Genomic DNA, 24,804 nt, shown 5'->3' on the forward strand with positions numbered 1-24,804 from the left:
TGTGTGTGTGTGTTTGCGTGTGCCTCACTCACAGTGTAGGATTGGTTGGGCTCACTGTTCCACAAACTGCTCTATGGGAAGTTTGAATTGCCCACATGTCTGTTGAACATAATATTCTTATAATGATGGACAGATTGATACATATATGTAATACTCTTAATAAAGTCTATTTAGTCAAGCCAATATATGTTTCTATTTGAATATGCATATATTTCTGTACTAGTAAAAATTCATTATAATGCATGCAGGGTTTATTAACTGGATGCTGTGGTCTATGATTTTGTACACAGTTTGAAGGTTGTAATCTACACTGCAATGGAAAATGGTTTGGAGTTAAAGTTAATTCTATCAGAGCTTTAAGGTCGGTTCAGAGGATCATATCACTGATATCCTTACCTGTCACAGGTGGACCTGTCAAACCAGATTTGGAATCCTACTCCTTTTAGCTGTGGGAGGTTGGAGAGGATACTATATCCATATCTGTCGTGAGCAGATCATGAAAGAGGAAGAGAACCGCTGGTCCCTCTGTGATTCTGGAGATTGTAATCTCCTCTAAAAGCTCCTTTGTTTGAGCCTATAGCTGAGCCACTGAATACTGTGGTAGTGTCTTTCCTGCTCAACTGGGTTAAAAGAGTGATGTCAATTTATGCCTCTTTTCTGGCAAGTTTGGCAATTAAGACAAGACTCATTCTTACGTTGTCATTGTGGATTACTCTCTCTCTCTCTCTCTCTCTCTCTCTCTCTATAGACATGACCATCTCACTCTTTCACACTCTCACTATGGAATTGACTAGCACGTTCTCTCACTATTGACAAGAGTCATGCTCTCTCGCACACACATAGACATTGTCTCTTTCCCTCTCTCTCTCTCCCTCTCTCTTTCCCTCACTCTCACTCCCTCGTTCTCTCCCTCACTCTCCCATGCATGGTGCCAGTGAACCAGGTCCTGGCATGTTCTCTGAGATGTTGTACACCTGAACAGGTGAAGTGGATCCTGAGTGATTTGTAACAGGTCCAGAGGAGATACAACGTCACCATGCCTCTCTGCAATGGTGTGAATACAGAATACTCCCAGAGGCAAAACAAAGCTTGGGGTCACACTCCTCGCAGGATCTGTTGCCAAAACATCCCCTGGCGACACTCGTCTCACAGTTCCTGGAGACAGTAAATAATGCCAAAAACAGCTTTTTCAAAAGACTGAGAAGTTGTCCTTGCATAAAACCAAAAACTGACTGTGTCAAGTGAAAATAATTGCAGTAGGTTTGTTTTCTCACATTGTCTTGCCATGCCCTCAGATAACCGACGTGACCTCGTCTTGTGCTTTCACATGAACACTTGGTGGTTCCCACCTCCGCTAAGAGCCATAAGCTCAGAAGATTCCATCTGTGAGGTCTGGACATAGGCATTCTCCTTCCTTACCTGACCTCAGAGCACCCTTATCACGCCCACCCAGCAGCGGCTCCTTAATCACAGAAAATGCAAGCACAGAGTGTTTCCAGCACCGTCGATAATGAATGGCTGATGCCTCTTTCAAGTCCCGAGCTGTTCACATCAAACACCCCGGTACTTGTGTTGGCAGACTGGGGCAGAGGGCCAGAGGGGGTGCCCTGCCCTGGCCCTTCTCTGACACTGAGCTGCACCGGAGGGACTTTATCATGGGGAGAGCGAGAAAGGTGTTTTAACCCAGATGGGTATCTCCACTTTTGTATCTCACTCCATCTCTCTCTCAGTCTCTCCCTTGCTCTTTCTCTCCTCTGTTTTTCTCTGGGGAATGCCTAAGGGGACTCGTTCGTGCAGTCTCACAGCGTGTTGACGTGTTAAAAAAAATGTTCGAACGAAAGGGCATCACAGTTCACAAGAAAGCGCGAAGCTTTGCATGATCACGGCATCAACGACAACATGCGAACAGGTTCCTCCACACACACGCCGCAGCGTGTGGCTGAGGCAGCAAACCGTATCAGTCGACGCATCTCCCGCTGCTTGTGTGGCCCGAAACTTCAACTCTCTCTCCTTTCATTCTCACCAAGTATCTTGAAGGTAAAGCTACGGTTAGCGCATTTGAGTAATGACTAATTAATTCAAAGTTTTTCCGGGCGAACCGTTCCTGACATGCCGCCTCATGGAGTCATTTCTTATCCTCTCTCTGTTGGCCGCCATGCGAGCGCATCGCGGGTCAGGCGACGTTTCGGGGCCTCCGCCCCTGCACTGCTGCCGAGACGCGTCCCGCTGACTCTGTGCTTATTTGGGTTTTGTTTGTTCCTCCAACCTCCTGCGGTTCCCCTCGTTTATGAGGCTGGACGACGTTTTAACACCACGCAGCTGGGATAATCATCCTGCTGCCCGGCATTAGGGATGGCCGATTCTTCCAGCTGCCTGACACCCATGGGGCCTGCGTAATGAACCACTTGACTGGAATGCAATCCAGTCAAGTTGCACAAGCAGCATGCTGGTGGCCTGTCTCCTATCAAGCCCTGTGAAAGCATGAAAGGTGTCAAATGAGTGATGAAGGGAGCAAACCCAGTCGCATATTAAAAAAATGACGTACACAGAATGATGCACGGTGACATGACTGGAGCCTGAAGCTAAACTTACATGCCTTTTTCCCATTATTAACCACAATATATCCTGTACCAACTCTTATTATGGCATTTACCCATTTTTTAAATAAGCATAACCTATTATTTATCAATAAAAAATTAATAACCCCTAACTCCTTGCAAATGTGTGAATGCAGTTGTGTACATTTAGATCATAAACTGAAATGTGTAGCATTAGTATGCTGCTTCTCCCCCGTCTGTTCTGCCTTCGTGACGTATATCAGAGATGAAAGTATAAAGCATTATGGCGTGTTAATGATTAATGTGACATTATGCAAATTTGTTAAAAGACAAACCAACAAATGAAACAAATCATGATTTGGTCAAGAAGACAAAAATACATCCTGATCGGTGTTAGAGAAACAGGATCAAAACAGGTGGATAGAGGAGGAGAGGAGTGGAGGAGAGCAGGGAGGAGGGAAGGGGAGGAGAGCAGGGAGGGGACAAGACAAGAAGAGGCACTGAAATTGGAGTCTGGCTTCTATTTGTCAGCTGAATGATGGATGAATTTGTCTTGTGTCTGCTTCAGTTTGGCGATTGGGGCTGAGGGGTGTGATTAGCTCCTGATTACATGGAGAAGCTCTCTCACAGGACACTCTCAGACGCAGATGGCATGCAATCACTCTGCTCTATATGCTCCAACACCTGATCTCAGGTCAGATTTAAGGCCAGACAACAGCAGCCAATTACAAAAATTACAGAAATCACTACCTTTCCAAGCTGCCCCTTCAAGCCTTAGGGCATCATTATGAAAATGCTCAACACGTGTAAACAGCTGACCACTAGAAGGTGGTCAGTCACTTCATGCCATAACTGTTGGTAATGTTTTTACTGTTTTGTGTTTAATTCTTAATGTATAGATTAGGAGGCAGCTTGTATGAGTGTGTGTGAGCACTGTACATGTAAATCAGTGTGTGCCACAGCAGAGCTGACAACAGTTGTTTGTTTAGGTTGTTTCCCCCTACGTGTCAAACACTGTCATGATAAAAACTTTAGTTTCTGACAGTTATTCTAAACCAATACCAGAGAAAGTGATTGTATCAGTTTTTTTTTACTCTGCAGATGTTTTTTCCACATCTGAACAGAAGATCTCTTTCAGCCCAAAACCTTAAACCTGTTCTACGTAAACCTTCTGTGCATCTCCACCAGTCCAACATATTAAAAAAATAAGACTGACACGTTCACGTTAAAACTAAATCTTCCTTACAGTAAAAAGTATCGCCTTCATGCATTTATATGCCTACATCTTAGTAAACTGTGTCGTGAAAGCTGTCCTTTGTCAGTACTCCGATGCACTCTCAAGAAACTTGCTGGCCTTGCAGTGACCATGTTAACCTCCAGTGTCTCCCAGACTCTGACCAGAACTCCACTACCAAGGGCATTTATCTGGATGTACCGAACATTACTCAGTGCAGTAATGCGCTTCAACAGCGACATCGGGAGAGGAGAGGACGGCGAGGAGTACTTGAATGTAGCTTCGGCTATCTTAAAAAAATCTGGCAAGTCGTGCGTTTACATTAGAGGCTACTGTAAGCCTATATAACATTATCGTGGTGATTTCTAGCAGACCTGCACTTTCTGGAACGTGTCCAAAGGGGACAGGAGATGAACGCAAAAGTGAGAGAGAAAAAGAGTAGGCTACGGCTTCGGCAGTGACATCTGAGAGGTGTTTATATCACCGACGAATGAGGGTTTGCACTTGTACGAACTTCCTCTGTCGCTCCCTGCAGACCATCAGCAAGTCCGAGCAAAGCATTTGCTGCTACAACGCTAAAATTCCTCAGTCATACATTACATAATGCATTATCAATGCATATATGTGTCGCAGAATGCATTCATATTTATTTTGATGCCTCGTTTGGCATGTCCTCTAGCACTTTATCGGTATTCTGGTAACAACATGACCAGGGGCTGGGTATTTTTGTTTGCGGGACCACTCTCAAAACCAGAGACGTTTAAGAACTTCAGCGACCGCTGTGCCTGATAAACTCCCATCGTGCTGGCGCTCATCACCATGTCAGCAGCATTAAGTGTTAACGTTGTGTTGAGACCGCAAAATTCTGAACAAACTCAGTTTAGTACGGGGAAAAAATGAGGGTGTTATTCTTGAGCAAAATATACACTAAGCTTTGTTTATATACTGCCCCATCGCGGTAAACCAGATGCATTACATTGCTGCCGTAAGGCTGTTATATTTTCACGTTTACGCAGATGGGAGCGCGTGTCCTGTGAGAGCGGCGAATGCGTTTATACTGGACGCGTCTCATTCTCTGCAGTGTTCTCCGTAACGATATGTGGTAGTATAAAGATATACCCCTCAAAAACAGGGGAAGGAATGTTTACCTGATGAATTTTAATGTTGCATAGTGTTCCAGGTTTGAAAAATGCTGGAATGTTGGCAAAAATAAAACGCTTGAAATTGTAACTGTATATGAACAGTTTTCTTGTATTACGTTAACAAATACAAGCCTCATGTAATTCTAGTGCGAAACATGAGAGAACGTGAAGACATTAAGATTGGGCGTTTTGAAAATAAACTACCATTAAATAAAATGTACGCCAGCTTGTAACTAAGCCACCTACCGGAACAAATCCTAACAAAATTGGCACATATTTTAAGTATATATTAATACACCAACAAGCTTACTTAATACACTTATTCTTCTGCTGTTACCAAACACAGTACCATTTATTTTAATGTGAAAAAGCAAATTAATGATTTTGAGTATGTGTATTTGTAAAAATATTTAACTTAATAAAGCGTAATGTGCTGGAAAATATTGAAAATGGACATTGAAAGTACCGTACAAGTGCTTCAAGTCCACCTTATGAAAGTGTAGGAACCCTGCAAACATAACTTCGTTTATTCAAGCTTTAAGCTAGGTTTACTTGACGCGTCGCAACTGGCGATTACGCTATCGCGGTGGCTCCGCCCATGCGCGTTGACCCCGTGCACTGTCGCGTCGCGAGGTCGTGCACCTCTATTTTTGTAACATTGCGCGCGCCGCGCTTCAGCGGAGTGAACAAAGTCATGTTTGCAGTGTTCATACACCGTTACAAGGTGGAATACAAGAACTTCTATGGCACTTTCCACGTCCATTTTCAATATTTTCCAGCACCGTCTGCTTAATTAGATAATCATTATCTAACATATGATAATCTATCATTATAATATCATTATTAACGTATCGTTTCGGAGAACGCTGCAGAGAAAAGGACGTTCAATGTGTCACGCGCAATGTGCGGAGTCGAGCGAAAGTATTAATCATTTAATCAAAGATTAACTAGATGGCGATGACACAGAACGTAGGATACATTGTAATTATCTGCGTTGAGGGATTCGTTTGGTTCATAGCATTGAATATAGGGTGCCATTTTAATAATCAGTTAATATAAACATTTTGTCCTTCAGTCCATTTTTCAGGGTTTCTTGACTTAACATTTACAGTATTGTAATAATTGTTACAGAATTTACAGCATTATAAGCAAGGACCAACTTTCAGAATGAACATTACAAAAAAAACATCTTCACACTGCAGCTTGTTATGTTTATAAAGTGTGAAGGCAATGATGTGCAAAAACGACTGTTCCCTTCAACTCTGTTTATTTGGTTTTGATAATAAAATATGATTGTTTATCTAAATCAAACAAAGGAAATTATCATAAAAATTGGATATTGCAGCCAATAATGAAAATCTCTTCACGCTCTGTAGATCTCTACTAATGAAACGCACACATGGGTTTTCTTCAAGCAAGTTGCAGAGCGTTCACCATCCGATCCTCTTATCTCCAACGCGGCGGCTGCGTGCAGAAACTCAAATCTGCCTTATTTGCCCTATTGCAGAGACATGTACCGAGGCGACAGACCTTTGGATTTGCGTAAAGTATGATGGTGACACAAAACAATGGTTACTTAAATAAGGGAATGGGTGAATGAAGAGGTTCCGGATTGCGTGTTATGCAATGCGAGTCAGAATAATAATACTTATCCTGCAGATCTGCACAATACCTGTAATACGGTCTTGAAATGTACAACACAGTGTATATACGCTCCTAGGGCTCACACTTCATAACTTCTCTGACAAACACTGTAGCGTAGCAGGATGCATCCAAGTCAAAAGACAGTTTCAGGCTGGAGGTATGTTTCGGGCTTGACTGCCCCGTGACCTGCGGTTCTTCTACTTGCAGCATGTAAGTAATATTATGAGGGAAAGCCAGTAGGGGGCGGTAGCACCCAGGGACATTGAGTTTGAGGGAGTTGATTCTGAAGCGGCTGGATCCCAGGTCGTCCTGTGCCAGTCTGTCCCGATACCACTCGCCAACTACGTTCTCTGGATACTTCACAGTGTTTCCTGGCATTGGGAGAACCACCTGCGAAACATACATTGAGGAAAGGAAAGAGTGACGGCAGACTCCCAACCTGCTTAACACTGAAGTCATATGATGGAGTAGCAGTCACCTGATCCAACGAGAACACATTGTCCCTCTCTTCTGCAGCCGTGACAACATGAACCTGGACAACACAAATATGACGGGTGTAAACGTGGTGGAGCACAGGTGGAGCACATGCCTAAACTACACATCCAGACTAACCAGTGGCGTGTGGGTCTCCCCTGCTGGCGGGGCTCGGAGCGGGGGCTCAACCCAGACCAGGTCCCCCTGGATGGGCCGGGGCCCGAGGGCACGCAGCCTGTGTCCAGCCGCCTCGTTCCACAGGCGGCTGCAATAGGCGTGCAGGTAGAAGAGCCTGGCGGTGTGGGGCAGGCCCAGCCAGGCACGCTCGCAGCCGTGGTGCCCGTCACCATAGCGGTGCAGTGCACGGAGCATGAGCCGTTCCCGTGGCCTGCATATGGGCATCAGTGCCAGGCTCTCCTTGGCACTCCCTGAGGAGAGGAAGGGGGAAAAAAATCAACACATTTCACTTTTCTCATTGGTTCTTAGTACATGCACTGAACAGGGTGTATAGAACTGATTTGACACCACAAAGATGGTGCATGGACAGTTTTATTAATGAATGTAATTAAATGTACGTATACTTTTGACTTTGCAGAAAGTTAAAAGTATGCCTTAAATTATCACTCATTATTCTAACATTTGGCAAACATAAATAATTTTGGTAATCCTAATTGACCTAAAAAAATCAGGTTTATTCTGATTTCATGTCACAGTGAGAAAGAAAATGTGTGTCTTTTTATATAGTGTATGTAAACTTCTGATTTCAACTGTACTCGCTCTAGTGATCTCCCTCCCAAGCAGTCTCATCTTGGATTTACATATTGCTCTGTAAGGCTGTTGTTTATTCTAATCAATAACGCAGCTTGCCGGCAATATGTAATGGCACTACAGATGATTAAGGCTCACACATTTGGTTTGGTGGAGAGCTAGGTATACCTGTGTGAAGAAAATGACGCTTGGCTTTATTTTGGAGGTCGTCACCTTCATCTGGACTCAGGAACAACCTGACAGCAGTGTTCTGATTAAAAAGCACACACACACACACACACACACACAAAATACAATAAACAAGGTTTAATTCAGATAGAGCAAGGTTATATTCTCAGCTGCAAGGTTATGTAACACTGCACTAACAGCAGTAACCTAACATCAATACGCAAGTCCTCAGAAACAGAGTTCTAAGTTCTGTCGGCCAGCCCTGGGGTAGGGTTCAGCCACCCCTACTCACTGAAACCAGTGATCAGTGGTGTACCCCCGCAGCTAAAATTAACAAACAAAGACAACCTGAAAGGCTGGTTTGGCTACAGTGCAAACAGCCATTTAACAGTCATTAGTGTTAACAGTACTCTTACCATGTCTTCTTTCAGAAGTGCAAGTCCCACTTGGTCAGCTTGAATGCTCTGGCTATTCCCAAACCTTTGAGGACCATAGTAATTCACAAAGCCTCGTGTCTGCAAGATGGTTACCACACCCCCCTAGGTCAATTATGCCAAGACAGACAATGAGTTTGAGGTCAAAATTAACTCCTCAATGAAGAATCAAGATTCACCTTCACATTTTCCACAGCCTCCTTCACAAGCTTTTCTAGGTCGGTGGAACTACACTTCCCATGAGGCCTGACATCCCGGATAACCAAGTCAAAATGGTTGCCTTGCAGACGACCAAGCCGAAGAGGCTCAGATGCTGAACGGATATGGGACAGCTGCATTCCTCTCCGTTCAAACTCATGGGCCACCTTCAACAGCCTAACAGCAGGTGTATACATTAGGGTTAAAAAGTAAAGCCACTGACATGATTCTCTATCACACTTTTTAAATTCCATCCACTTGCTTGAGGCACTGAGCATAGGTTAGAGCAAAAGTCTCGGAAGGTCCTCTGTTCTGAATATAAGCTCTCTAGCTCCACTAAACAGCAGAATCCAATATGGCACACAGCACAACCAACAAGGCACAAAATTATCATAGTAAATGATCATAGCACTTACCACAGATCAACTGTAAAACTTTCAAAACTGTTTCAACAACAGCAGGCAAAACAAATTAGATTTATCTGATGTACAGTCTGTTCATTGTACAGGGCAGGCTGTGGAAGAACCAGACTGGAGTGGTTTTATTAATGGCACGATGAGGTAAAAAATAAAATAAAAATACTGATTCATGCCAGAGAAACAATTACTAGAGAGCCAACATGAATTTTCATGATCAGAGTGGTTTGAGTCCATTACCGCTCTGGTGAGATCTTCTTCACAGTCATGGACTGGTAGGTGATGGCCCTTTTGTCTTTGATGCCAGCGTAGGAGAAATCAGAGGGAAGGACTCCGAGCGCTGCCGCCATGTAACTGATCGCCTCCAGAGTCTCAAGGTTTTCCTTCCTTAGCGTGAAAGCTTAGCAAGGAGGAAAAGACAATGCTAAGGATGCAGATGAAAGAAAATCGTGGCCTGGCAGAATGACCATGGAATGCTGACTAACTCGTTTACTACATTTGTTTATTTTACCATTAAAATACGTTTCACCATTACAAGTTCTTGTTTTAATAAAGTGTAATATATGTTTTCAAGTGTTAAATCTAGGTTCTCTGCTCCAGAACCTAGATTTAAGTCAGATTAAGATTATGGCAAACAACATGACAGGACTTCCTCGCATCCACCCACCTGTGTAGGTGTCCACTTGCTCTTCGGAATCTGCTGCCGTCCTTTTCTTGGGCCCTCTTCCTCTCTCCCTCAGCCTGACTGTAATGGCAGTACCTTTCTGGTCTGTGAAGCTCTTTGTCTCCACAAGCTTCCCGAACCTCCTGTTCATGAAATGATGGACGTGTGTGCGATGCTCCTTGCTGTCATCAGCCAGGAAGGTGAACACTGAACCCGGAGTCTTAACGTCAATAAATCTGAAGAAGTCCTCCGCTTCCTCCTCAGAGACAAGCTCAGAGAGCTCCCTGAAGGCCGGGTCTTCTCTGACCCGGATCTCTGCCTGCTCGGTGACCGTCATGAGGAACGGGAAGTTGTGCCTCACTGCCCTGTGCACATTGGCACGCTGGTGTTTGTCCGGGAAGGAGCCAAGGGACACTTCCGTGACCTTTTGCTCCCCAGTGCATTCAAGAATTCCGTTGGTAAACTGTTCTAATGCTTCGTTTGCAGACGAGCCAAGTAATACACTCAGGTCAAAACGATCATGGCTCAAAACATCATCGCCCTTCAAACTAGTCATTCCGACAGCGACTTCATCGGAGGCTGTACTTTCAGTCCGGAGGTTTGCATTTGTGCATTTTTTGAGCGAAGACCCTCTGACTTCGGCGTTTGTCCAAATTGCGGGGTCCTTCGGACTAACTGGGCCGTTCACAACACGACCACGGATGTCTATCTCAGTGACCACAAAGTCTTTGGTCGAGGTTTTGATGATGCCACGGAAACCTTCGTGGTCAGACATGAAGCAAGGAAGGGACGGAGTCTCGCGTTCCATTCCAGCTAGCATTTTGAATCTGACAACATGATATACAACTTTACCTGTTTTTCTAAACGGAGAAAATTAGATATTTTGACGGTAGCTAAAAAGGTTAGCTATCAAGTGGTGTACTGCTAAAGTAACAAGCAGTAAAGTGTACCAAGACATGTGATAAACATCGTTGTAAAATATCATCTGGCTGGAATGCACCAGATAATACACAATGCACAACACTTTACAGAAAAAACACAAAACAAATTCAATGTGCATGATCTATGTAGCTAACTTACGCAGGTTCGATGAAGTTCCGCCCCACGTGTGAAGACTCGCTTGGTCTGTCTTAAAGGTACAGTAATGTAAAAGCCTACATCACACCGACCAGGCGTTCTTCAAACATTTTACTGTTGACAACTGAGGTTGTCGATGTCTGCTGACGAACGCTTGGCTAATGTGCTCTGTAATTAAAGCCAAATATGCGTTTAAACACCCAAAATTGCAAAAATCATTTTTCATGTTCTGTTATAATCTATCCAAAGATTCAATGAAAACCAAAGTTTGATGTTACCAAATCATTTTTTGTCAACCTTCCTTTCACATACTCAGATGACAGAAGACAAACATGGTTCAAATATTTTTATTTCCCTTCATCATATATTTTGCTTTGTTAAAAACATTTAAGCCTTTACATTAAACTACAGTGATTTCATTTGAGACTTCATATCACTCTGGTACAGGAAAAAAAATGTAAATAGTGGTCTGCCCGTTCCTTAGATCTTTCCTCTGGAATTTATAGTAGTTTCCTTCTGAGAGTTTAATGGTCTCTACACAGAGACCCTATAGTGAGCTAGATGCATTGCATACAATATGTTGAAATGAATGTTGCGGATAAAAAGCCATCTATTGGTATTACATGTGAAATATTCTCTGAGAAAGGAGAGAATCTCGTGATTCAAGATTTTAGACAAAATGATCTAGACATACCAGCCTTAGAAAAATAGCATTTCTAACAGTTTAGTTTAGAATATAAAACATAATGTTGATGCATACAGCATCACATATTCAGGTTTCTTGTGAGAAAATGGTTCCTTTAGAAAATGTTATTATCTAACACTCTACATTACATATCACAAAGGAGATTTTAAGACCAGGAATCAGTCCACATAAAAAAAGTGAGGCTCTCTTCTTCATTCATTGCACTTGGCAACTCCTTCGACCTTTGACCTCACATCAAGAGAGCCCTGCTGAGTGGCGTCTTTAGCTGCCTAGCCTTTATTGATTAACTCACTGTAAGATTCATTTGGTCATCCGATTTCAACAGGAACAGCAAACATGCTGATCGGCGATGAGAGTTAATCAATAGACCCAGACAAGCAAGAGAAGAGAACTGACCTTTCAGGCTTATTCAGGATGGAATAATTGCTCTGAGTTGATGTCTTCAGACTCAGTGTCCATTCGGTCCTATACTTCATCCACTAAACCTGTTCTCCACTGGTGGGTTTTAGTATGAATGTGAGAAGCTAGTTCATTTGTCAAGTAAACAGCATTATAAAATAATCTCATCACATGCGTATTGTCATCACAAATGATGTCCTCGTATGCAACTGAATGTTCTACGGGCCTGTGTCCTACTTTAGCGTTTTCCTTCATGCATAGATAAGTCTATGGAGACTTGGGCTACAGGGTTTCAAGGGAGATCTTTACATCAAGGGCATGTCACACTAGGAAGATCGTACCATTGTTATACTGGAAGCAGGGGAGGCATGGGACACTAGTCGTCATATTCTGCATCTCCTGGTGCGCGTGTGATCCTGCGCCCCCCCCTTTTACCAGTTGGGCCCTTGGGTTTGGAGAAGATTTGTTTGTGTGCGTGCTGCTTAGGGTGCACCTCCTCGTACAGGTACTCACTGGTGAGTTCATCGCCATTCTCAATTTCCAGCTGTAGCAAAAGAATCAGACAACATGTCACGTTTCCTAACGAAACACACAACATCATTAATGAAGTGAAAGAAAACAAATTCACATTTTAAAAAGTGAATTATCATTATTATTAGTAGTAGTGTTATATTACTACTAATAAAAATAACAATCATAGTAACAAACTAGTAGGTTATTTTATTTGTAATGTCTTTACCTTCTTAGCAATTTCAATGTGCATGTTATTTTCCACTGTGTTTAGGAGGGGATTTTTACAGCTGGAGTACAACATTCTCTCCCGAATGCTGCATTTGTAACCAGGCATCGAGTAGAAAAACACTGCAAACATACGCAATACATGACCAGCCTGTTCACAATGACACCAGAAAAACTGTAAATAGAGAGGAAATCGTAAAAAGGCAGACAGATTTTCATATAAGAAAAACTTATATAACAGTGTTTGGTCACTCATAAAAGTCATCAACAAAATTCTGCGCGTGCAGCCATTCTGCAAACTGACCAGTTTCAGGTGTTTGGGAAGACACATTTCAGGTGAGTTTGGAGTGAGCATGATGACTTTGCAACTTTGCAGCTGCAATAGCAGGAATAAATGGAAAGGAGACTTGCTCATGCAGGATCTCACTCAACTTTACTGATACTAACAGCTAAGTCATGTGAACCTCTAACCTCTAAAAAATGCAATTCATAAGTAAAATGTTTGTCTTTGGACAACTGGGGGCCTCTGGGACTAGGCACATTTCAGTAATTTTGATTGTGTATCCAGTAGTCAAACCTGTTTGGCTGAGAAATATTTTTTTACCAACAGTGATTGGGTTGTTATCCTTATCTGTCCTTAAAAAATAAAAGATATAGCATTATGTTGTTTCCAGTTGGGCTGAAGTAAAGTTGTGAGCTAGAGAGGGGAGGAGAAAAGGGGAGAGGAGAGGAGAGGATAGAGAGGAGAAGAGAGGACAGGACAGAGAGGAGAGGGGAGGAAAGGACAGGACCGAGAGGAGAGGGGAGGAAAGGACAGGATGGAGAGGGGAGGAGAAGACAGGATGGAGAGGAGAAAAGTGGGGAGTAGAGGAGAAAGGAGAAGAGCAGACAGGACAGGGAGGAGAGGGGAGGAGAAGACAGGGAGGAGTGGACAAGGGAGGAGAGGAAGAAGAGAGTAGAGGGGAGGAGAGGAGGGGAGGGGAGAGGGGAGGAGAGAGAATAACCCAACAGGGAAAGCCTTCTTCTGTTCTACATTCATGAAGTCCTCTATGGCTTTAGAGTCAAACCTCATGAAAAAGGGGACGAGCTGCAGAGGTTGCTGTTCGCCTGCTGAGTTCTGATGACTGGAGAATCTGAAGCTGGAGAATAAGCAAACAGCTACCTGGCATGTTCATTGGATGTAAAAGCATGTGTGTGTGTGTGTGTGTGTGTGTGTGTGCATCCAAACAACTGAACCACAGTTCTTCAGTGTTTTTATTGAAACAATATCAGACCTGTATCTATATTCAAATGTAAAATATCAGAATTGAGGAATGAGTGAGTCAGGAAAGCTGGCGCCGTGCCATCTTAACAACAGTATGTGTATGCCTTACCTGTGGACTCCAGAAAGTCTCCCTCATGTGTGTGTTTATAGAGAAAGAAGTGATATCGAGCAGCATCTTTAGGGATCCTTTTGGGCAGATCCCTCACTTCTGTGGGGGCTGTGCTGGACAACTTGATGGATTCCTTGGGGAAATCTATTTCCTGTTGCACACACATTCAGCAGTTAACTAGCCAGTCCTGCCCATAATTAATCAGTACCACTGCTATTTCAGTCACAATTCTAGTTACCGTCATCTATTTCTGTCACAAACAGAGATAAATTCTGCCTAACGTTACCTGGGTGACAGAAACCACAACTAAAGGCAAGAAAACAAACATAGCATGTAGCTGAAATAACTCTCAGCCATGTGTTCAGGGGTCATTGTGAGAAAGCAATTACTGTCAAGGATAAGATCACACAAGCAGATATGCAATAAACAGGGCATTTGGCAGGAGAGTAGGCATTACATACAAGTTGAACATAATTGATCCTTTTGGCCCTGAAGAGTTCCAGGGCCTCAATGGCTTCTCTCTGCATGGGGAAAGCTACGCCTTGCAGACTCTGTTGCTTTGTGTCCACGTGGATATCTGTCTGCACCTGAAAAGGCAGCCAACCAGGAAGGCAGGTGAGGACACATGCTTACACACATGCACGCACGCGCACGCGCACACACACACACACACACACACACACACACACACACACACACACACACACACACACAGACACACACACACACACACACACATTTATTTCCATATCACATGGCTCAGCCCCAGCTGAAACTGATAGGGCTTAAAGAAAAATCCAGCAATCTAAGTTCTCAGATAAGAGCACTACAGGCTGGTAGAAGGCTTAGCCATGACACTGCATGTCTGCACCCTGCTTGGCTGGTGCCATGACCCAGATCAAAATTTCTCATCCATCTACATTCTTACTCATTGAGCTGGCTACACAAAAATTACATGTATTATTACATTTTAATATGAAATATCTAAATTAAATGAATTGTATAGTTTACATAAAAAACAATAGACACCTCAATTACTCTGCTTTGTGTCATTCTAAACATCTACATTATACAATGTAAACAAGTGTAATGTTTACATTGCAATCACCATGCCATTGTGTTTTCTAAAGCAGTAACCATAGAAACAGCTTAGAATCTGACTTTACGGCCACTCCAAACTAGATGTCAGTTTTACTCCCAGTCTTAGTGAGAATTCAGCTTTCACCTTAAAGTTACGCCCAGAATGTGACAAGCGAGAAGTGAACCCGATGGGCCCACTGAATGGGTTCAGTGGGTGTACATACCACAGTCCCCTTCCCCTTTCAGCTGCTTCTCTACTCCACTTTTCAACTTTTCTGTTTTTTCAATTTGGAAGCAAATTTTCCTAAAGTTCCATAAAGCAAACCATGAATTCGCTATGCATTGAGTACAATGCTGAATTCACACTATGGCAAACAGAGAGAGAGAGACAGTGATAGGAAGACAGAGACAGGGAGACAGAGATAGAGGGACAGAGAGAGTGAGACAGATTAGGGTGATAGAGATAGTGAGACACAGAGAGGGAGATGTCTGTTGCCTTGTGCACAGCTATCGGCTCTTGGCAGTGAAGGCATGAACTTTGTTTATGTTTCTCTTGAATTGGCAAATGGCACTGTTTCATTTGTCCATGTCTCCCACATTATGTGTGTTGTGGTGTGTGGTGTATTAGTAGTGTGGTGTGTGGTAATAGTCATTACGTTGTGACTTATCGAAGCGTGGTTTTGTTTCCATGATGTTGTCAGCCATTGTACGTTACGTTGGCCTCCTTTGTTGTAGGTAGTGTACATTTATGTTCGGTTTCGTTACTTTCATTGAACACTTCAGTTGGAGACTCATTTGCTTTTGTCTGCACATTCCCCGCCCATGACAGGAGGGAGAGAGAGAGAGAGAGGGAGAAAGAAAGAGTGAAAGAGAGGGAGAGAGAATAAACTTATACTTTATTTCTAATTATATTTTTGTAGTTGTTATATACTTTGTATGTAGATTATATATTCTGGATTTTATTCTTTCATTAGATCATTAAACAAATTGTCACGTTGAGGACCCCGGCCCCTCCCTTTTGGGCGTGTGTCAACGTTGTCTACGTGCTTTGTCTGCGTCAGTGGATATTCGTGGTTAGGGTTTTGTCGTGTGATTAATAAGTCTCACCTGTGAATCGTCTCGAGATCACGTGGGGCTAATGTGGTTTGTCTATTTAATGTGCGCTCGCGCAGTGTCCTGTGCTCGTCGTTGTCTAATGTCCACACGTTGTTGTGTGCTTGTGTCTGTTTATCGTGCGCTGTTGCGCAACATATATATATATATATATATATATATATATATATATATATATATATATATATATATATATATATATATATATAAGTAAAGTGAAGTTTGCTGCCACAAAGGATTTGTGTCTCGTCCTTCACGCCGCACCCACCGTCACAGAACGACGAGCCGCGAAGAGACACCAACATGCCAGGCTACGCCACCCGGCATAAGAAGGCAGATCGCCCCAGCAAGCGGCACCACCGCTCTTCTTCCTCTCCCCCGCGCCGCAAAGCCCCGCCGACTCGGGCACAGCTCATGCAGGACCCCGAGTGCGCGTACCTGCTGTGCGCGGCTCGGGAGACCTCCATACCCGAGCTGGCGGAGGAGTACCGCCGGACAGCGGCGCGGGTGTGGGAGGAGAGGCACCCAGCTCCTTCCCGGGAAGGATCACCCATACGGGTGAATCACCCCGAGCTCTACGAGGCGTCGCCACCAGAGGGCGTGCTCGTAGAGGAGGAGAACCCGCCGACGCTGGCGCAACTTGAGGAGGACCCTGTGTGCGCGTTCCAGCTGGCCTCAGCCCGGCGGCTAGAGGAGAGGGAACCCGAGCTGGCAGAGTCCCTCCGCCAGGGCGCGGTACGGATTTGGAGGGAGCGACACTCCCCTCCATCCCGCGTCCTCTCGCCTCTGAGGGTGGGCTCCTGCGTCTTCGGTGCTACCGAGTCCACCCCAGAGAGCGAGTTTGGGGAGGTGGACTCCGAGGAGGAGGAGCAAGAGGACGCGGAAGAGGCCTACCCTCCCTCTCTGTATGATGCCTCCACCGTGGACTACGGTGGAGGGGAGGAGGAAGAGGAATACCCTCCGTCGGAGGACTCCACCTCCACCGTGGATTACGGTGGAGGGGAGGAGGAAGAGGCATACCCTCCGGAGGATTCCGCCTCCACCGTGGACTACGGTAGGGAGGAGGCGGAGTCGGAGTCGGAATCGGAGGAAGAGGATTACCTCCCTCCGCCCGTGTGCTCCTCTCGCACCACAGAGAAGGGTGAGGAGGAGGAGGGCTCCTATACTACGGAGGAAGAAGAGAGCCCTCCCCCCTCAGAGAGGTCTGCGGAGACCGTGAGAGGGAAGCGGACGCCCTCTTCCGCTCGCGCCAGCGACAGTGCTATGGACTGCTCCCGGGGTGGCAGCCCGGAGCAGTCCATGGAGTGGAGCCGGGAAGAGGAGGAGGAGGAAATGGAGACCGAAGGGGACCACCCACACGGCCCGCTCAGCCAGTCCGCCAGCCGCGATGCACCGGGCACGTCTGCCCGCCGCGCTGCACCGGGCACGTCTGCCCGCCGCGCTGCACCGGGCACGTCTGCCCGCCGCGCTGCACCAGGCGGAGAGTCCGCAGCGAAGGCAGGAGGGGGACTGCCCAACGCAGCACCAGCAGCTCCGGACCTCTCTCCCCTGCTCGCTCTCCTCCTGGCGCGAAGCCTGGCGCCTGTTATGTGTTTGTCTGTGCCAGTGTTCGTCAGTCTTCCTGTGTGTGTGCCTAACCCGTTTTTCCCTCTTGTGCCACTATGTGTAAGCGTGCCTGTGTGTGTGTTTGTGAATGTTCCGTTTGGTGTGTCTAACGTCTTTTCCCCCGTCTTCCCAGGGAGGGTGTGCTAGGCGATTCGTAGCGGACGCTTCGCCAAGGGCGGTCACCTCCCAGACGCAGGACTGAGCGCGTCGGATCCGCCCATCGTCGTGGGTTCGGGGCACTCGGTCCTGTTGGCACCCCGGGACGGGTAGTGCCCTTGGAGGGGGCGTCTGTCACGTTGAGGACCCCGGCCCCTCCCTTTTGGGCGTGTGTCAACGTTGTCTACGTGCTTTGTCTGCGTCAGTGGATATTCGTGGTTAGGGTTTTGTCGTGTGATTAATAAGTCTCACCTGTGAATCGTCTCGTGATCACGTGGGGCTAATGTGGTTTGTCTATTTAATGTGCGCTCGCGCAGTGTCCTGTGCTCGTCGTTGTCTAATGTCCACACGTATTTGTGTGCTTGTGTCTGTTTATCGTGCGCTATTGCGCAACATATATATATATATATATATATATATATATATATATATATATATATATATATATATATATATATATAAGTAAAGTGACGTTTGCTGCCACAAAGGATTTGTGTCTCGTCCTTCACGCCGCACCCACCGTCACACAAATGATCTTTAATTTTTGATATTTAATTTTATTAAACAAAACAAGTACATGGCTTTCTTTCTCATGTCATTATTCCCTAAAATTATAGCTTAACAATTATGTAGCATTTATATTTTATTAGGCACTAATCTAGAGATTTCAATAATACAGAAGGATATGGGTAGGTTGTGTGCAAACATTACGCCATTTTATAAAAGGGATGATAGCACCCACACACTGTAAAAAACAGAACTTAAAATTGCTCACCTTACTATGATTTTTAGTTTAGCTGAGCCAAAAATAATTAATTGCACCATAAACTATAACAAAGTAATTAGATCGACTTACTTTATTGAGTTTCTTGTTAAACGTTGATCTGACCTCACAACCTTCATTGTCAAAACATACAAATTGTAGTTGAACCCTAGTTAAGGCCAGGCCAACTCCTCTGCGCATGCTCAATTTGACTCCTTAGTTGAGAACGGGGCGGGGTTTGCGATTTCTGCCAGAATTTGGCTGTGTTCGAAATAGTCTACTACATACTACTGGCGTACTGGCCCCAAATCAGTATGTCGTATGCAGTATGTGACCAAAATGAAAATTTCCAGTACGCAAAACATACCCGGATGACCTACTACTTCCGCAAAATATTCCAGTACGCGAACAGAGCTATCTTCGTGGTGTACTGCATCCCATCATGCAACGCTACGTTCACGTGACCCTGTAGTGTGCTTTACTTTTGTCGCATACTGGAAACTGTACTGCATACTAATACGAGGACCAGTATGCAGTATCCAGTATATACTGAGTCCAGTATGCAGTATCCAGTATGTAGTAGTCTATTTCGAACACAGCCTTTGACTCCGGACAACTTGAAATGGATTTCACCTGCAGCAAGCACCTACGCTACTCTGAACTGAATATTACCGTCCAAATGTGTTTTGTCATTTGTCTTGTATGACCCAACTTCAGTTAGCTATTCTTAGTATTGAATTTAGAGATTTATGTACATGTGAAATACATACTAGTCAAGTTTTGTATTTAATAATACGAGACATTTCCCGTATCTGACGTAATCGCGTATCGCGTAATTTGCATAATCGGTTATTTGCATATAGCTGCAATCGAGGCTGTAGGAGAGACGAAAACATCTTTGGAGTGGCAAAAAGTGAAGAAAAAACACCCCAAATATGTTTTGAACTACAAATATGACTAAACCCGCGAGTTTTCAATTGTTATTTTTTGTAAAAGCATTCATGTGCATCGCCAAACAGAATTCTGTCACTAGCCTCGCGAGAACTGCCACCTGCAGTAGTCTGGGTAGCAGTTCTCGCGAGGCTAGTGACAGAATTCTGTTTGGAGCGGCACATGAATGCTTTAAAAAAAATAACAATTGAAAACTGAAAATACGGGAAGATACTGGAAAATAAAAATACAGGATGATGGCGGGACAGAGCGGTAAAATACGGGACTTTCCCGGCCAAAACGGGACACTTGACAGGTATGGAAATATACATTATCTGAACAAGATATTGTAGCGTCTGGGTGACGTCATTACCCATGAGCCCTTGCGGCTCCGACCCTGTTATGCGTATTATGTGGTGTTTATGTCTGTATAGTGTTATATATTATTGATTATTAATTGTGTGTTATTAGTTAAGTCACCCCGGTCCATTTTTTTATGTACATGTGCATTATCCGTGTTTCCCCTCCATGTATGTGTAACGTTGTCATCTTCATGACCTCCCCCTGTGTTTCATGTGCAAGGCCAAGTTAGTTAAGGCCTCGAGTTTGATCTAATTGTGCCTGTGAGTGCCAATTTTCTTGCAAGGTGAGAATAAAACCTCTGTTCTTGATGAGAATGGACTTGTCTGTGGCCTTTTGCTCCCACACCATGCCACAATATAATAAGTTGACACAACTTTAAAAAACTTGGAACTCCTGGTATATAACTTACATTTTGAGGTTTATATACATGGGCAAGATAAATTATCTGAACAAGATATAGTAAGTTAGCATAACTTGAATCATTTGGAATTATTTGTAGGCAATACTTAAAATCTGAAGTTTATATACCTGTGAAAAATAAATAATTGGAACAAGAAATAATAAGTTGGCTCAACTGAGTGAATTTCTTAAATACTTAAGAGTTTGAGTTGGGATCAAAACTCAAAAATCGAGTGCAGTAAGTTGCCTTGAAATTTTGAGTTTTCTCAACTTTTTCTTTTTTACAGTGCAGGTTTTGGTATGGATTTTGGCCTTGTGTGTCCACAAGGGACTGGTTCCAGGATACTGAGGGCCAACTGTACTAAATATCTCAAAGCCTCTTTGCTCTCTGCTCTGTAAGTGGAGCTCTGTGCAGTATTATCTTCTTCCTGCAGCTACTGATCTGCTTAGGGCGATGCTGCTAGTTGCATTTCAGAGCATGGCATTCAGAAATGGCCGACACACAGCCTACACAAGCCAGTTACCCTTTAGGGTCTTCAAGGAAGCCTAGAGCCTACACAACATAAACAGCATGTTCTGCATTTAGTTACAGGAGACAATTCAGAGCATTCAGATACTATTTGGGATCAGATCCAAGCCATGCTTTTACACTCAGTGTGTGTGGAATTGGGAAATCCACAAGCATGGGGCAAAAGTGGGTCCTAACAATCCATAAGTAGAACAGTTCTGCATTCAATCAACACAAATATATTCAAATCAAGTTGAAAGGTGAAGACAGGGGGGCGCTATTGAGCATGTTCAGAGAAATCTACTGCATCTACCACAGCTCCTGCAAAATTGGAATACATTAATATAGTGTGAGTCTTGTAACTACTCAGACTTTGATTTAATTGCATGTTTTATAATCAGTGATTACCGGAATATTGTTACATAGGCCTTATAAGGAGTCAAGAGAAAGTTATGGCAATAAATCTGCCACTCTAGGTCATCTAGGTCCTACATCTTAGTTCTGCATATGTTGGTACCTCATTGATGTGCCTCAGTTGCTCTTCTGCTGCTGTCAGTGGGAGTGGAGCAGCCAGGGAGGTCAGGTACCTTTTATAACCATTTATAGAAACATCATCCTGGGTACAAGAAACTCTGTTAGCTGGTTCCCTTCTGGAGCTCATCTCAGCATTCAAGATATTAACCAAACCAAAGAACAGTGAATGAGATCTGCCATACCTTAGCTGTGCCAAAGATCTCCTCTTTTATGTGGCCACCACCAAATTCTTTCTTGAGAGTAGCCCGAGTGGCAGCATACAGCATCTTCTGACGAATCTGAAAAGCAGCATTTATTTATGGATAAAAAAAAATTGAACATCCAGGAATCAACAAAAGTAAGGTGGCCAGAGATATTTTTAGTATCATAAGCTTTAGACGAAGTGCATGCAGGCAACTGGAGGCAGCATAGGCCAGCGTGTTTGGGACTGGTGCCATGTCAGCATCTTCCCGCTGGCCACAAAGTACAAATGGTGTATTGATTATTGCCAGAGTGCATTAGACTTGCAAATTCTTCATAGACATCCACCCGGAATCACAACAGCCTATTTTCTACGTCTGTGTAATGTTTTGGGGAGCAAAATGTGATATGGGAGAAAAAATAATAAAGGCACACAGTGTCATCGATGCAAAGCACTACTGTACTACAGTAGCCTCTTTGTATTTTTTTCCCAACAGTAACGCCACCTTGTGGAGAGTTTACTGCTTGCTAATTGTGAGTGAGTGAGCTACCATCCAGATCAATGAGGTGTTTTGCGTCTAAAAATCGACGAGCCTTCAAGAAGAACCGTTCTGGCCAAAGCAAACAAACCGAAGCAAACAGTTCTGACCACGTGAACTAGGCTACATCTTTGGTTTTAACAGAGGCTTGGGAGGTACAGGGACACTGGCAGGACTACAACACTGTGTGTGGCCTTTAATGCCTTTTTAGGCACAACTCTTTGAAAGCCCTGAGGAAAAGTAGCCCTCAGGAAAAGTCCTTCCAGGCTACCGCACGTGCTGTTCTACGCCCCTGTAATTACATGCTCTTAATTACCCACATGCGCTCATGGCTTTCAAAACTCCAGGAAATAAAAAGACTGCACTTTATTCATTTAAAGTCAGATCACCGCTCATTATTGCAATCTTATTATTATTTCCTAGTATTCATTCATTTATAATTTTATTAGTTAAAATATGCAATGTAATAACATTATAGCTATGATGAACTGATAGTGACTGTCGAATGAGTTCCTTTTTTGAAAAATACCTTTCTGTCTACTGTACCCACAACCCATGCTGCTCTTTCCAAGTATGTAATCGGTGGGACTACACTTTTGGCTGTGCATGTTTTAAATATCATGCACATGTCAGAGAACAGCACAAAATTCACACCATTCCCTTGTGTTTAAAGTTCAGGGAACTTTACTATTTGGTAAACTGTACCACAGGAAACAGAAATAGATTCTTATTTCACCTCTGATTCTGACAGTATATAGTACCACCAGTTCCTTTATCTCTTGTAAAGTTAAACTAAGCTAAGCGTAAAGCAGGGACTGAAAAGCTGATTTCCAAATAAGCCCTGATTTGCATTTACGGTATCAGCAGTCATCTGTTTACTCACTGGGGAGTGGTCTGGGGACCAGGCCAGGAAGATCCACTCGTACCCCTGATTATTGGTGGTGTCTAGCCTGTAGAGAAGGTACGAAGGCATGGCGTCCTCTAAGAGAGGGAGCACTGAGCTGTCCCATTCCTGGTCCCATTTCTTGGCCACAGGTTTCAGGCCTCCCAGAACAAGCTGCTCTGAATAACCACACAGAATGACAGACTTAACAACACGGTCCACCTTATGTGGACGCTGATAATAAAGAACAAACCAGAATGCTTACTAGTCAGACCTTACCATTTTCTATCACTACTTTAATCAAACGGTACTCTCCATTCCGTGCCTTCGCGAAAACGTCTTTCACTTCTGCCGCGGCTGCAGATGAAAAGCGTTAACAAAACAGTTTAATGCTGTCAGAAACAATACAGAAGAAATGAGGGAAATTCGGACAACGAATCCGAGCTACGCCTCTGGGTAGTCGTTTGACAACAAGTTCTAGTTACGGTCCGTGAAGGGGCGACTCAAAACACCACAAAATTAACACGCTTTCTGATGTATTTGCCACTAAACATAATTAAATATAATAAACAGTTTTTCAAAAATTAACATTTTCACGAAGCGTGCGCAGTTGTAACTTTAATCCCTAATAAGATGCCAGACTTTCTGAATGAATAACAAGTTCATTCTGTCGTTATCAAAAGACCTTTGAAACCTGAAAGCTTCAAAAAGGCTTTACCGAAGAAACAAGTTATTGATGCACCGAAGCTGACTGGTTGATTGATAGCCATTCCACTCTCGGTTCATTTGCATGACCATATTGGTGCAATACTTAACACCGATTCTTTGTTCCACCTATCTGGTCTTGGTCATGAACAGGTTTTTTTTTAATCTACAGCAACAGTAACTATCCTATTTTATTGTACCGAAGTATGTGCATAGCAACAAATAGCCTACAACAGTTGACGTACGATTCAAAACAAGCAATGTTAACGACACTGCAGCCTCTCCGTGGCGGTGAAATTCGTCATGAGAGCTCGTGAAAGATTTACCTTGGATACCGGTTTGATGTGACATTTTGGCTTCTTTTGTGTCGGCCGGTTGAACTCAGAAGAACACGGAAGAAGCCCGAACCGGACTACAGTACGGGGGGCTGCCCCTATCATCGCGTCATGGCGTAGTCCGCACCTATCATGTGACACTCGCACTTCACTTCATTATAAGACCACCCCACGCACGCACGCACGCACACACACACACACACACACACACACACACACACACACACACACACACACACACACACACACACACACACACACACGCGCCTTTAACAGGTTTAGGTAAATATTCACCATAACATTTATTTGGTAAATTCGACCTATTCGTGTAACCTCGTAAGAGCAGCAGAGGCAACGTTAAAGAAACTTGGTTTGTGGCTTATGAAGAATGTCACATAATTTACCCTCAATCTTGGCCATGTCCAGAAAATTAGAATACGCTGTAGAGTATGTTGTAATCAGCTGAGCCCACTCAGACTTTGAAGTGAAGTTACAGGAATTTCTGAAGTGCAGGGTGGGGCAGACCGATCCACCCTGCAGTCTGGCTGTATAAATACACTGCCTCCTGCCTCAACTGCTTCATTTGGCCTTTGTGCATGTGTGTTTGTGTAGGCTAAGAACAAACCACCGTGTCATGAAGGAGGGCTACAATGATATGGTGGAAGAAGACTAAATGTTGCGGATTAGAGGTTTCTTAGACACACAGCCATAGTGTGTG

The 24,804-nt window shown here is 44.0% G+C and overlaps 2 protein-coding genes across 5 annotated transcripts; both read right to left on the minus strand.

Moving 5' to 3' along the window:
- Positions 1-6,184: 6,184 nt before the first annotated feature.
- On the minus strand, positions 6,185-10,917 carry LOC143514936 (pseudouridylate synthase PUS7L-like). Of its 3 annotated transcripts, XM_077006740.1 has the most exons (9): positions 10,781-10,917; positions 9,704-10,527; positions 9,277-9,436; positions 8,602-8,797; positions 8,405-8,527; positions 7,989-8,070; positions 7,191-7,480; positions 7,057-7,110; positions 6,185-6,968 (listed from the first exon to the last, which is right to left on the minus strand). In XM_077006740.1, the coding sequence occupies exons 2-9, from the start codon at positions 10,518-10,520 to the stop codon at positions 6,651-6,653; spliced, it is 2,040 nt and encodes a 679-aa protein (XP_076862855.1). In that variant the 5' UTR covers positions 10,521-10,527; positions 10,781-10,917; the 3' UTR covers positions 6,185-6,650. The 3 variants fall into 3 exon arrangements, with proteins under 3 accessions (XP_076862855.1, XP_076862856.1, XP_076862854.1); XM_077006741.1 differs by having other exon boundaries at positions 8,405-8,503; positions 9,704-10,819; XM_077006739.1 differs by having other exon boundaries at positions 9,704-10,819.
- Positions 10,918-11,109: 192 nt separating this feature from the next.
- twf1b (twinfilin actin-binding protein 1b) lies at positions 11,110-24,214 on the minus strand. 2 transcript variants are annotated; one of them, XM_077006744.1, is made up of 9 exons: positions 24,078-24,214; positions 23,326-23,403; positions 23,047-23,225; positions 21,627-21,722; positions 21,428-21,526; positions 14,455-14,580; positions 13,994-14,144; positions 12,622-12,743; positions 11,110-12,426 (listed from the first exon to the last, which is right to left on the minus strand). In XM_077006744.1, exons 1-9 carry the CDS (start codon positions 24,100-24,102, stop codon positions 12,259-12,261), a joined length of 1,044 nt encoding a protein of 347 aa, XP_076862859.1. In that variant the 5' UTR covers positions 24,103-24,214; the 3' UTR covers positions 11,110-12,258. The 2 variants fall into 2 exon arrangements, with proteins under 2 accessions (XP_076862859.1, XP_076862857.1); XM_077006742.1 differs by lacking the exon at positions 24,078-24,214 and adding an exon at positions 23,765-23,980.
- Positions 24,215-24,804: the final 590 nt, after the last annotated feature.

The sequence above is a fragment of the Brachyhypopomus gauderio genome, chromosome 5 (assembly GCF_052324685.1).
Source record: "Brachyhypopomus gauderio isolate BG-103 chromosome 5, BGAUD_0.2, whole genome shotgun sequence".
In the NCBI taxonomy this organism is placed as follows: Eukaryota; Metazoa; Chordata; class Actinopteri; order Gymnotiformes; family Hypopomidae; genus Brachyhypopomus; species Brachyhypopomus gauderio.